This window comes from Tyto alba, unplaced genomic scaffold (assembly GCF_018691265.1).
Source record: "Tyto alba isolate M040663 unplaced genomic scaffold, T.alba_DEE_v4.0 Super-Scaffold_11, whole genome shotgun sequence".
NCBI lineage: Eukaryota > Metazoa > Chordata > Aves > Strigiformes > Tytonidae > Tyto > Tyto alba.
The window spans coordinates 6,279,113-6,291,738 of NW_024881273.1; the positions used below are offsets into that span (position 1 = coordinate 6,279,113).

General features: G+C 40.4%; 1 protein-coding gene across 1 annotated transcript in view; it reads right to left on the reverse strand.

The window, feature by feature from the left end:
- Window positions 1-12,397, reverse strand: part of GPR107 (G protein-coupled receptor 107) — a 40,898-nt gene extending 28,501 nt beyond the window's left edge. The window contains exons 1-9 of the mRNA XM_042786606.1: window positions 12,236-12,397; window positions 6,931-7,056; window positions 6,061-6,111; window positions 5,726-5,814; window positions 4,895-5,061; window positions 3,099-3,133; window positions 2,808-2,864; window positions 1,876-1,986; window positions 192-325 (exon numbers count right to left, since the gene is read on the reverse strand). Coding sequence (XP_042642540.1) covers window positions 192-325; window positions 1,876-1,986; window positions 2,808-2,864; window positions 3,099-3,133; window positions 4,895-5,061; window positions 5,726-5,814; window positions 6,061-6,111; window positions 6,931-7,056; window positions 12,236-12,352 — 887 coding nt within the window. The 5' untranslated portion in view covers window positions 12,353-12,397. The remainder of the gene's footprint in view (window positions 1-191; window positions 326-1,875; window positions 1,987-2,807; window positions 2,865-3,098; window positions 3,134-4,894; window positions 5,062-5,725; window positions 5,815-6,060; window positions 6,112-6,930; window positions 7,057-12,235) is intronic.
- Between the last annotated feature and the right edge of the window lie 229 nt (window positions 12,398-12,626).

Consider the following 12,626-nt stretch of genomic DNA (forward strand, 5'->3'; position numbering starts at 1 on the left):
TAGAACAATAGTCTACAGCAACAATACCAATGGAAATAGCTATAAACTGAGCGTATTTGACATACAATATTGAGCCAGATTTAGAGCTCTAAACCATTAATCTAACTGTGAATTGGGCATGATAAGAGGAAGAATAAAAATCAAACAAGGTAGGCCCATACTTGTCACTGACACTGAGCTAGTCCATTTACCTGCGTTTACGAAGTATGTGGATCCATACAGTCCCAGACAGGAAGAAGAAGATAGCCATGGAAATGTAAAGTTTTGGCAGTGGGATCTCACCCGCCGAGAGGTAGCTTTCAGGATTCTTTTCCGTAATTTCTATCTGAATATTAAAAGTGTATTATGTGTATAGTTGAAGAAACATTTTGTTAGAGCACTGAGTTAACAATTACATTTCACAATCAAATTTGCGCATTTAAAATCAGCTTTTCTGAAGTGGTGACTGTTGTAAGACTCTTCAGAAAAAAAAATAAAATCAACTCTTCATCCTTAAGAACCTCAACACATTTTGCAAAATTATACCCTCAACAATAATTTCCTTGAAAAGTGAAAAAGGACAGAGATCCCTTCCAGTGCTTCAGTTATGCAATATAATTCAGAAAGGCAAAGTAATTTTCCCAAAGAACAGCTGTTCTCTATATCAAATTTCACAGTGTTTGTCCACCTTTGATTGAGAAACACTATCTACAACCTCGCATAAACAAGCAGGTTTTTTGGCACAGTCCTGATTTTAGGTGTGGAGAGTCATACATAGCTGAAAAACCTGCTCTTAGGTTTACTACAGTGGATTTGTTCACCTGTCAAGAGAAAGGAAGCACTCTGCCACAAGCGTTTTACCCTGTGACTAAGAAAACAGAAGCTTTAACATCCTGTTTATGCTGCTAAACAACTTGGTTATAGGTGCTAGGGGACTTCATTAAAATAACACATAAAGACTAGTTTGCGGTACTGAAACTCTCCTGCATCTCTAAATACAACCAAGCAGGTTAGCTATCCAGGTTTTCTTCTCTTTCCAATTTCTTCAGTGGGTCAAAGCAACAAACAGCAGTTCCAGAATTTAGTCTTCTAAACACACATCTTTGGAAGCAGATTTAAAGTACTCCAGTTTGAGTTAAGTTAGGGCTCCTAAGTTTTATCATCCACACATTCCCCTGCAGTAGTTTGCACAACCATGTAAAAAGCAGTTCAGGGGTCTGATCTGGCTGACAGTTACCTCGGTTAATGAGAGGATTCATTACAGAAAAGATCATTATACACCAGCACTGATGTCAGCATGGGCACAGGAAAGAAAAAAGGGAAGGCCTGAGCTGCAGTCATGCACTCTGGCTCAAAAGAGCACAGGACTCAACTCTTAAGACATTAAATGGAGGTAAGACGCTTGCTATAACATACTGCCTTTAAGATGTGCTTCTAACACTGGAAAAACACATCTTTAATTGGGCCAGGAAAAGCAAAAACACTGAATTCACAAATACCAACAATTTAGGTTGCAGCAACAGCCTTAATATCTGTAATTGTGTAAAGAAAAAAAAAGACTGATTTCTGAGCACAGCAAAACACAAACAGCTGTTTTAGCTCTCATCTCATTACAGCATCTAATCACAACTGTGTAGATTGAACCCAGCCCACATGCAGTCTTCAGATTTCCAGACATTTCTCCAAAACTAGTATTTTAGTTCTTCTTACTGTAGTTGCTTCCTTCAGAAATGCCACTACAGAGATTAAATGCACAACTCTGAATCACTTCCCACCCCATATATACACCCCTGTACTTGGGTATGCTTGGTATACAAGCTCAAATTGAAAGCTCCATATTTCAGTCTAAGTGAATGATAATTCACTAGTAAATTCCAATTCAGAAGTTATACTCACATCGAGACTAAATAGCTGTTGATCATTAGTCGGCCCATCACTGCCAACACATTTATGGAAATAAAGGCTGTAGAGACCTTCTTGGTTATCAGAGCTGATGTTAAAAAAAAACTGAAAATAAGAAATAAGATAGTCAGCATTCTTCTCATTCACAACAGGGTTGCCCTGGTAAGAAGCCGTTTCTACTGAAGCATGAAACAAGTCAGTCATTTAGGGTCAGTTGGTTCCTTTCAGCAAGCATACTGTTCTGAGGACACAAGCATACCTTCAAGTTTCAACAGAATTTCAGATACAAAATCATTGCATCTATCTATGATTATGCACTGTGGTAGTCAAAGACCTTTATGTATCAGTGTTTAACTTAGTTCATGACACAGAAAAGGTAGCAGGAAGTGCCATATATTTAATGTGGCAAGCATAAAATTTTGATCATACTTGCCCTAAAGTATAAGCAGCTATTCTGTTTCTCTCCCCAACTATATAAATTGTGATAGCTATGGAAATGAGGTTTGTGTCATATAACAGAATTTAAAATGAACTTGTTTTGTAGTAACCAACAATCACAAGTAAACCAGGGTGCTGAAACAAAGCATTAATCTGGTTTCATACAGAATATTTTAGGTGAGGCATCAGTCAGGTCACAGCTATTTGTTGTTAGAAGTCTGTATACATTAGTTGCACCACAGTAAACTTTAATGTGCTGAGGCTCACAGACTAAGATACTTAGAACAGCACCACACCAAAGACAGTTTAAAACAGCTCCCACACCTTATGAAAACAGAGATTTCCAGCACTTATTCTTAACAAGAATCCTCTCAAAAACTTACTGAGCTATCAGAGAGGCATCTATACCAGACTTTTACTTTTCACAAAGTAGTACAGTGCAGACAGTTCTTTCACACATTACGACTAGACACTGACAGACACCCTACCTGAAATGAAAAAGTTCCTTTGTCATTGTGAACAGGATGTTCTTGTTCTATTATGCTCTGGGAAAAGCAAAAGAGACTTTTAGGGTTTGTTTTGTGCTTTTTTTTTTTTTTTTTTAAGCAGATAACTACCACATTTGGCTATACCATCCAGGGAATCAAAACCGCATTCTGTATATTTACAGTGGAAGCTGAGAGCAATAGAAAAATAATACTCTCTACTTTCTGGCTATGCTAGTACTGGAATATTCCCCCAGGTTACTTTCTGAAACAGAACAGCAGATAGTTTCTTACCTGGGAGGATGCTGTACTCCGTTTGGACTTCTTACCTAGAGATAAGAGTATTAACAGTACATTTAGAGTGTTTGCAACTAAACATCCTCATAGACTACCACCTTTTACACATTGCCAGTACCTTACTCAAACCTTCCTATACTTGTCTACGTGGCAGATGCCTAGACAATCATTAACAGAGGTTCATTCCCAGTCCCTCCTTACTCTCCCAGAACTCTTTCTATAACTAGCATTCATTCTGAATGCATCCTCAAATGCTAGGATAGGCTTCCCTACTATTATACCTTCTACAAAAGCCTACCCAAGAAATCTTTCCAAGTCCTCCAATTACAGTGACGCAGGAGGCAGATGACCTATACCAGATGCAGGCTACAGCCTTGTTTCATACAGTATAGAGCTATGACTTTTAATGTTATGACTGAGTAAGATTAGTCATGAGATTAACAGTAATCTGGACCTTAACACATGGTCTGACAAACGTATGGAAATCCTAATTAGCCCTGGGAAGGAAAAAGTTCTCAGCTCTGTACTAAGCAAGGTCCCAGTAAAAACACAAACAAACAAAAAACAAAAGCACAGGTGACCTGCCAAGTCAGTATCTGCTCTGAACTTGAGAAACGTAAGTTGACAGGAGACTCTAATAGAGCAGCATGTCAAATTCAGAGTTTCATTCCACTCCTACAAGAAGCTTTTCAAACATAAGGTCATCCCATTCTACCAGAAAGCAAAAGTTCAAGACTTAAGCTTTGCTTTTGGTTTCTGCACCTCAGTGCACTGTCAACATGCATGCCACGCTTTTTAAAGCGAGAAAAAGCAAAACTACAGCTGTCAAATCAATTATCTTCATCGCCATCCAGCTTTAGTTCTTGACTTATTAGAACAGCTGTGCAAAATTTTCAACGATATCAAAGCCTGTGAACGTGACAGGCCATGACAGACTCAGACTACTTCAGATCAGCAGACTGCTCAGCAGTCTGATCTGAAGCCTAAACTCTTCCAGGAAGGGATAACATGAACTGTTTAGAGCTAATCCCATCAGACCTGAGATTACAAAATTGTTTCATCTGCTGGTCTGGAAGCCAAACAAAGATTTGTGCCTCCAAGAAAGTTTACTGATCTAGTTACTTCTCCATCCCCATAGCTTCTAAGTGACAGACTAGATTTCAACTCTTTAAATACATACACACAAACATTGGCTGGAAAGGATCTGTGGAGGTATTTAATCCAGCTTCTGAGTCAAAATATGCCCAGTGTCAATAGTATAACACATTGGCCCTCGTTTTGTTTAGTCAACTGTTTAGAACTTCAAAGGATGAAGGTTCTACAGCTTCCACTAATGATCTGCTACAATGCTGGAATACCTACACAGGAAAATTAATTTTCCTCCTGACATCCAATCTGAGACACCCAAGACTTAATAAAAGGGAACAGCCACAGGTTGCATTGTGCACCACTACTAAAAATAGCTTAGCATCACTGTCCTTCTAAACTAGTTGCTCGGGGCTACCAAATTCCCCCCTTAGCCTTCTTTTTGCCAAAGAAGACAACCAACTACCTCAACACCTCCTCACAGGTACTGTAGGTCTCCAACAGTCATGCTGGGTCTGTGATGGATCAATGGAACTGGTTAACACAAATCACTGAGTAGGAGAGACTCCAGCCCAGCAGGTAGCTCTACACACAGGTTTACACAAGACTCTGCGTCAAGTTCTAGTCCAAGGGGACCCCAGAACGTGACCACAACACACTGGTGGATGCACATCAATGAGGAACTAGGTCAAGTTTAGCAGGCTTACCTTCACTCTCTGTATTTTGGTTGGTCTTTGCAGGATTTTTACCAGAATCACTGCTCTGTTCGGAAGTTTTTAGCGGCTTGGTACTTAAGGCAGTAACATTTTCCTCAGACGTGAATGAAATTTTAGGTAACAAAGAAGAAGCTTCTGCAGAGAACCGTACTTTCACACTAAATAAACAAAGAGTTTTTATATAAAATTAAAGCAAATCAACATTTACAAAGAGGCTATCTGTCATAGCCTACATACACCTGATAAAGGAAAATCAGCTTGTCTTGACTTGTTTTTTTTCTACCATAGAGAACAGGCAAGCCTGGCACAGAACTGATCACTGTGGGAGAAGTCACACTATAAATTTACATCAAATACCAGAGCAGCTGAAGAAAAATAAGTTTATTCAGTTTTGGTAACCAGAGGCTCGTTAGAAAGTATGTTATCACACAAACAATTACAGTCGTTCTTGCAAAGAAAACAAGGCAGTCTTGAAGGTGTTCTTCCAGAAAACAGATTCAAGACAAAGAATGAAAAGGCATATTCAGTGCAAGAGCTGCAAAAGTGCCCCAAGACTCCAAGTTCATGCCTTGAGCACAATTAAGGTATGATTCCTTTGCCCTATGTCCCCTTATCCATCCAACATACCGCAAGAATTCTTGGGAGCACTTCACACAACAGATTCTTTCTTTCGCTCTCTCCTCCTCTCAACTCTTATGTAACCCATTAAAAAATAAACTGTGTACACAGCATCTTTCCAAGCCTTTAAAGAAATTCCACAAGTTTTATGTTAGCTTCAACTAGAGAAATAACGTTACAATGTAGTGTACACTATTTACTCACACTTCAGTTTTGAAGTCCAGAAGTAAGATTACAACAGAGACATCTTGCTCTGGTTTCTTTTTCAAGATACAGTAATCCACTTCTTCATCCTGGTAATATAAGCAAAACATATTTGGAGTCTGCTCCTGTCTATAAGAAGTGGGGCATGTTCCCCCCCAGGTAGAAGTTACCATTCTTAGTCCAGCAAGCTGTAAAATTGAATTATCCTTAACAACCTGTCCATGTCTAAAGGTCCCCTTTTTAAAGTGTTTTACTTCTTCCAACCATTCTTGGAGTAAGGTAGACCATGAGATGTACCCAGCTTAAAAAAGTAAGTTCACATCTCTTGCTCTTACCAGGTACGTGGAGAACCCATCATTCCTTGTTCGATCCAAACTGAACCCCACCTATGAGACAATTGAGAAGAACCTGTCAAATTAAAACAGCTCAGGTTCCCCTAGTATCAGAAGCCAAACCACCACTGAAAGAGTCAAAGATACTGCTCTTTAAATAAATTAACCTATGTTTAAGGCAGAATCCAGGTATTTTTCTATTACCTAATTAGAAAAAAATACTAAGACATAATAAACTTGCTGCTTCATTCATATCCACCAAGAATAAAAAATATACTGACTCAAACTCAAAGTAATCTAGAGTACCTTCTGTCCCTGAACCTTTTAACTTATTTCAATATTTTTCCAGAAGCTTTTGCTTGAAGAAAACATTTAATACTTTCAGTAATACAGAGGTTAAACTGCACAGAAGAGTAAGAACACAGATCTGTTTTCTACCCTAGTATTTCAGTCTCTCTATTAAAATCACTAATATAATGTGCTATACAACATGTAATGTTAGAGTCCTCTGAAAATAAGACAGTCGCTGTTCTGGAAACCTATTGATATAACGATTACAAAATGCATTGCAATGCAACAGGATGATGTGAAAATCTCACATTAGGGGACTTCTTAGGAAACTTACATTCAACAAAGGTTATAGATGTGTGCATCAAGTTCAGTAGAGGATCCAGTAAGTTAAAGTTTATCCTTACAGCAGAATGAATAGAACTCAAGGATGAAAATCATGATATACATATCCTCACAAATGCCCAAGTAAGAAGCAAGGCCAAGAGCACCACCAAGTAGGATCTGACAACTCAAAGAATACATCCAGTGCAAGGACAATTTCACAGGAAGCTTAATACGGTTATTGAACTCAAAGTAACTTACTGATAAGCTACTCTTGTCATCAGAGCCCACAGGTGGCTTCAATGAAAGGTTGCTGACATTGACTTTCATGAAACCATCCTTGAAGAAGCCAAAGGTATTCAGGTGCACTTTCTGCCTTACATCATCCTGTAAGAAAGGAAAGTAAGTTTATAAATCACGCACACGGTCATCTGCAGAAGCAGTCAAGAAGGAAGCAGGATGACAGGGATTGACACTTACTTAAATATTCACGCACAACATCTATCTGATCATACCAAGTGCAAATTTCTTTAGGATACCTTCAGATATAACCGATTTCCCTGGAATCGACCAACTCTTCTAGTAAGCTGAATAGCAAAAACTTTAAATAAATGTGTCTTTGCTAATTACCTGGCTATACCACTGAGAAATATGCAAGAAAAAGGTCTAGAAGAAATTAAATATCTGGCATCACTGATTAAACAAAATATTGCTACAAAAAAAAAAAAAAGGATACTGTAGACAAATCAAGTCAACTATTACTTGAACATCAGCTCCCGACATTGCGACAAACTGAAGAGGAATTAGATGGCTATAGTGATCTTACCTAACCAAGAGGTGGGTTTTGGCCAAGTGTTTAACAAGTATCACAGTGTACTGTCATCCCACCAGATCTTCTCTGTTAGGCAGGGTCAATGTTTGGACAGTCAAACACCTAACACACTGGAAAATCATGTGTATGGTGTAGATGAGAAAATTTCTTAGGTAGCCTCATTCCTCCAAATGATTTCTAACAAGGCCTTGCATCTTATAGGTAGGATAAATACCAAGAACCAGATGTGTGGGTTCAAACAGAATCACCTGGGTTAGTCTCTCTAACAGGAAAATTCCAGTCCCCTCCTCTGCTCCCAGTCTTAGCTGCAGAACAATTTACTTCCTCTCAGTCTGGCAAGGACTGTAGAAATTGATCCCTTTCCATGCTTTGCTCAGCTGACAAATGTTCAAGTACAGTGATCAGTGATTTTTTTTTTTTTTTTATTAATAAGGAGGTCATAAAGAACCTTACATGAAAAGTAGTAAACATTACATACAGTTGCCAGATGAGATGAGGGAAGGTCCTATCCCTGTCAGTTCACACTCATAAATCAATAAATAGGTATACAGTTGGAACCTCGATCCTACAGGGTTGTTAATTGGACAAAAAGCAGAAACAGAGGAGCAACAAAAATTAAAAAGAAAGTTTAAAATACAATTTAAAGTACTTTTACAAGTTGTCACTAAAAATAAGAAAACTTTTTCTTCCAGGAAAAGATAATCAGACTGCAGAATAAGCAGAGAAGTCAGCTGCTAAAGGCAAGCAAACTGTTCTGGACAAGGTACTGGAAGACTGAGCTAAGAATTGTAGAACAATACCTTCTCTCTCTTTACCCCCAGTATTAATTTTTATATCTCTGCATAAAACCTTCCTGACGCATAAACATCATTCACTGTAATAGCAGGACACTAATCCCGACACAGCTAACCTGTAATCTAGCTGTAATTAGATTGCTCTAACAGAATCAAGTTAACCTGGCAAATAACCAGATGGTTCCTTTAATGCTCAGGAGAGGAAAAAAAAAAGTGACATGCCTCACAGCAGATGCTTTGTTCAACAGAGTATTATAGCTGTGCTGTCTTTGGGTTCTAGGTCACTTAACATGCTTGAACAAGAGCCCATCTGGTTCATTTAACACTGCTTTCAATATAATTTCCCAGTCAGACTGGAAGACTAATACTAGCTCTTTACACAGCACATCATGCGTATGTAACCACATCTGGACAGATGAGCATTTGTCTGGGTGACTGGGTAGAGGGAAAGATGAAGAGGGAGGATACAGTGTCATCCAGCCACAAGGTGTTTTGCACCTTGAAGACATGACCAGAGACAGCTGCTTAATTCAGAGTACTTGCAAAAGCTATTCAGTTCAATTTAACTTTATTTATTCTGCCAATTCACTAATGTGCTCCCCACCAACAAAAAGTAATTAATATACCACACACACACACACACTTTCCTCCCTGATTTTATCTTAGCTTTGCGTGCTTAGAGTTTATAGTTAGTTCATAAATCCTTCAGCTTTACATGATCCCACACGCTCTGTCACCAGTTGCCACCAAGCAACAGCATGCTCTCCAAGAGCATCTCCTGCTCCACATACTGACAGCTTAAAGATACTGTGTTACTAATAACTGTCTCACCTCTCACAGGAGGTTTAATGGGTTGGAAGAATCTGGCTTTTAGTTATAATGACTCAACTGCTGATTTCACAAATATTCAGTTGTAAGTTTACAACAAAGGTGTGAACCCATACAAGTGAATACTTAAGCATCTGAGTTGTCAGCATACACATTAATTTACACAGGATGCATTTAATAGTTAAGGCTGCCCCTTAGAGAAGAGATGATATGGGACTAATCGCTAACAGGTTACAGTCAAACCAATATAGTAAATTCTCACCTTATTTCCATAAAAATCTTCCCTATCACTTCAACTCCTTTAGGATAACATTTGAATAAGATTACAGGCAAGTGGTATCCAAGATCCTGTAACCCAGGACAGGCAGAAAAATATTCTTTAACATCTTACCCAGAATCTGACTGGGATCATGCTATCTGTACAGTGCAAGTTTCACTAGAGAGTGCTTACCCTTACATGGAAGGAATTTTATTAGTGGTCTGAGACTAATAGCAAGACTTGTAATTTGTGTAAGACTAAATGAATTATTGTGAAAGGTATTTTTGACTTGAGCAATTGAAGCCTGAGACGTACCAACAGTAAAAAGTATTTACAAGCAACCACTGAAAAATAACATCTTTCAAATAATAATTTAACATAAAACTTCAATCTTGTATCATCAAATAGGAGAGGTCTTACTTCCCTTTTGGAAGTCAATTAACTGTAAAGACAACTCACTTTAATCAGAAACTAACACCACAGCTGCTACACAGTGCTGTCAGTTGGATGGTTCCTCTTGAAACCGGTACATTCAGCTATTTGCTGCCATTAAATTTAACCGTGTATCTGACAAAGGCCCCATTTAGATCAACTTCCTCATTCTCCGAGACAGTTTGCCATTGCATTATGCAAAACATAAGACTTTGATGTTATAGCATTCAACTGTTAAGAAAACAAAAATCTTATTTTTGGTCATGAGAATCATTCCAACTACCTTCTGCTTTTGGAAACCTCTGAAAATTGTTTCCATCAGTCTTTCAAGACTTCACTTTTTACAGGTTTATTTTTGTTTTTAAACATATCTTATTAAACTAATGAAGCTGATAACAATTGCTACTAAGGAAGAGGGTGTCCTTTGACAAGGTTAGTCTAACAGCAAGACTCAAATAATTTTTGTGACTCAGAAAAAAAATCTTTTTGTATGCTTTTATAAAGATAAAAGAAGTTATTTCCAGAACATGAAACTGCTCAGACTGTGGCTTGCTTTTTTGACAACAAGAAAAGCTTCACCTTAACACACTCATTACATAGATACAAGAATGAGGCTATTCTAACTTAAGCAATAACAGCTTGTTTGAGGAAACCTAATATCAAACACGCACACAAAGCTGTGGCCTCTAGCTTGGCACAGCGTCAAAGCACACTTACAAGCAAGGAGCCAACGGCAAGAACACTAGAAGGGAGATTTCATTTGTGAAAGGGTGCAGTTGTTGGAACCTGATGTTTACAGAAATGCTGTAAAGCAGCAGATGAAGTAGAAAAGGAGACTGTCCTCTAACAATTAAGCTCATGTTTATACAGGAGGCGGACAAAGGCATTAACACACTTTTACTTTTCACAGTGCTTGGTAGGTCACTGTTGCAACGCACATAGAATACCAACAAAACTAAAACCATACCCTATTTTGACAATTAAAAAAAAAAAAAAATCAGCAAACACAGTTCAGTAATTGATCCACACGGCTAAGAGACACCGTAACAGGAACTAGAAGCCATAATGTTAACTGCTGGGAACATTTGTTTGAGGCCAGTTTGAAAGTTTGCTATGTAAGGGAAGAACATCAGCCCAAGAGAAATTCTTCCAGCACTCAACTGTTGGTCACAAGTTCCTCAAAACAATAATGTAACCAGCAGAAACCTCCTAATTTATTGCTTCAGATAAAAGTTTACTTTTCCTGAAACAGAATGATATTGATGTGGCTGCACATTAGACAACTACATAGTCTGGACAATTCCCTACAAATAAGTCATCAATGTCCCCCTGACATTCACTGTATCCCAAAGGCTGAAGGGGAGCTCCTACAGTTTTGGCCTTTTCTCTAAACTGCTACAAGAACACAGCAATGCTGGTTCTCATCATATAACACTTTATTAACTTCTTCCAGTGTTTCTATTGGCAAAATATTGCATGTTGTTGACAACAAGACCAAAATTAACAACCTCATTCTGAAGATTTACGGAGTCGTTCATGAACTATACAGAAGCCCTTAAAAAGCATCATACCAAATACACAGTTCCTCTGCTATATAACAACTGTGCAGCTTTTAATTTAAAACACAACAGACAGCTACACTTTGGAGATGCAGATCTTCACCCCGATCTGTAACCCTTCCCATCAACAACCCTAAATAATCAATTGCTCTCAAATATAGTCAGAGGATGACACAACACTCTTTCAAAGCACAACCAGAAGTCTATCAAACTGAAATCAAGAGCTATCAGCATCAGTATTTTCTTCTGCCTCTACTGATCACTTGATCAGCACAAAGAAAATGCACCTAGAAGTCCGGTAAGACAGCCACGCAACTTTTTAGAGTTGAGCCACCGGTGATCAGGACAGGAAGACTACTGCAAAGAGCAGATTAAAAGCCAAAGAAACCCCCAAACCCCTCCAGAAACCTCCCCCGAGCTCATGTTCAGCCCTCTCTTATCACACACATCTTTGTGCCTTGCTTTTTAATGTGACATGAAGCGGTTTTGCACCTTCAGACCGCTACAGTTCTGAGGCTTTTTCCTACGTTTTCCTTACGACTAAGAAACAAACGGCTGAAGAAGCAGGGATGGGGTTACAGGGGTGCGGGGGAGAGGCGAGGGGGGACAGAGGATAACGGAAAAGCAGAACACAGCGGGGCCTGGCCAGGCTGAGGCTCAGGGGGCGACTCCAGAGAGAAACGATGAGGAAGAAGGGCCAGGGGCAGGCAGCGGGACGAAGCTGGAGGCGCGGGGAGCGCAGCCCCGACCCGCGGGAGGCGGGCAGGGCCAGGCCGGCTCCGCTCACGCAACCCAGAGGCCGAGCCAGCAGGGATGGGGCGGGGGGGGGGGGGGGGGGGGGGGGGGAGGGCGCAGACCTTACTTTGAGGGTGAGGTGATGGACGCGGGCACCAACCGGGCCCGCCCAGAGCAGCGCCAGCCCCAACCCCAGCGTGGCCGCGGCCCGCGACAGCGCAGCCCCAGCGCCGCGGGCCGCCATGTTTAGTCCAGCATCAGCATCCTCTCCTCGCGCCGCTTCCGGGGTCAAGGGGGGGGGGACACGTGACCGCGGCGGGGCGGGGCCAGGCGTGAGGGGAGGCCCCGCCCCTCACGCCTGGCCCTGGAGCCTGCCCGCTACCGCGGCGGCTCGTCCCCTGTTACCGGGGTTTTGTGGCTTCCCAGCCATTTTCTCGTCCTTTAGGGCCCTACCGGGCTGCCCCCCTGCCCGTGGGGTGCCTCCCGCGGTGCCCCCCGAGTCCCTCAGCGGGGGCCAC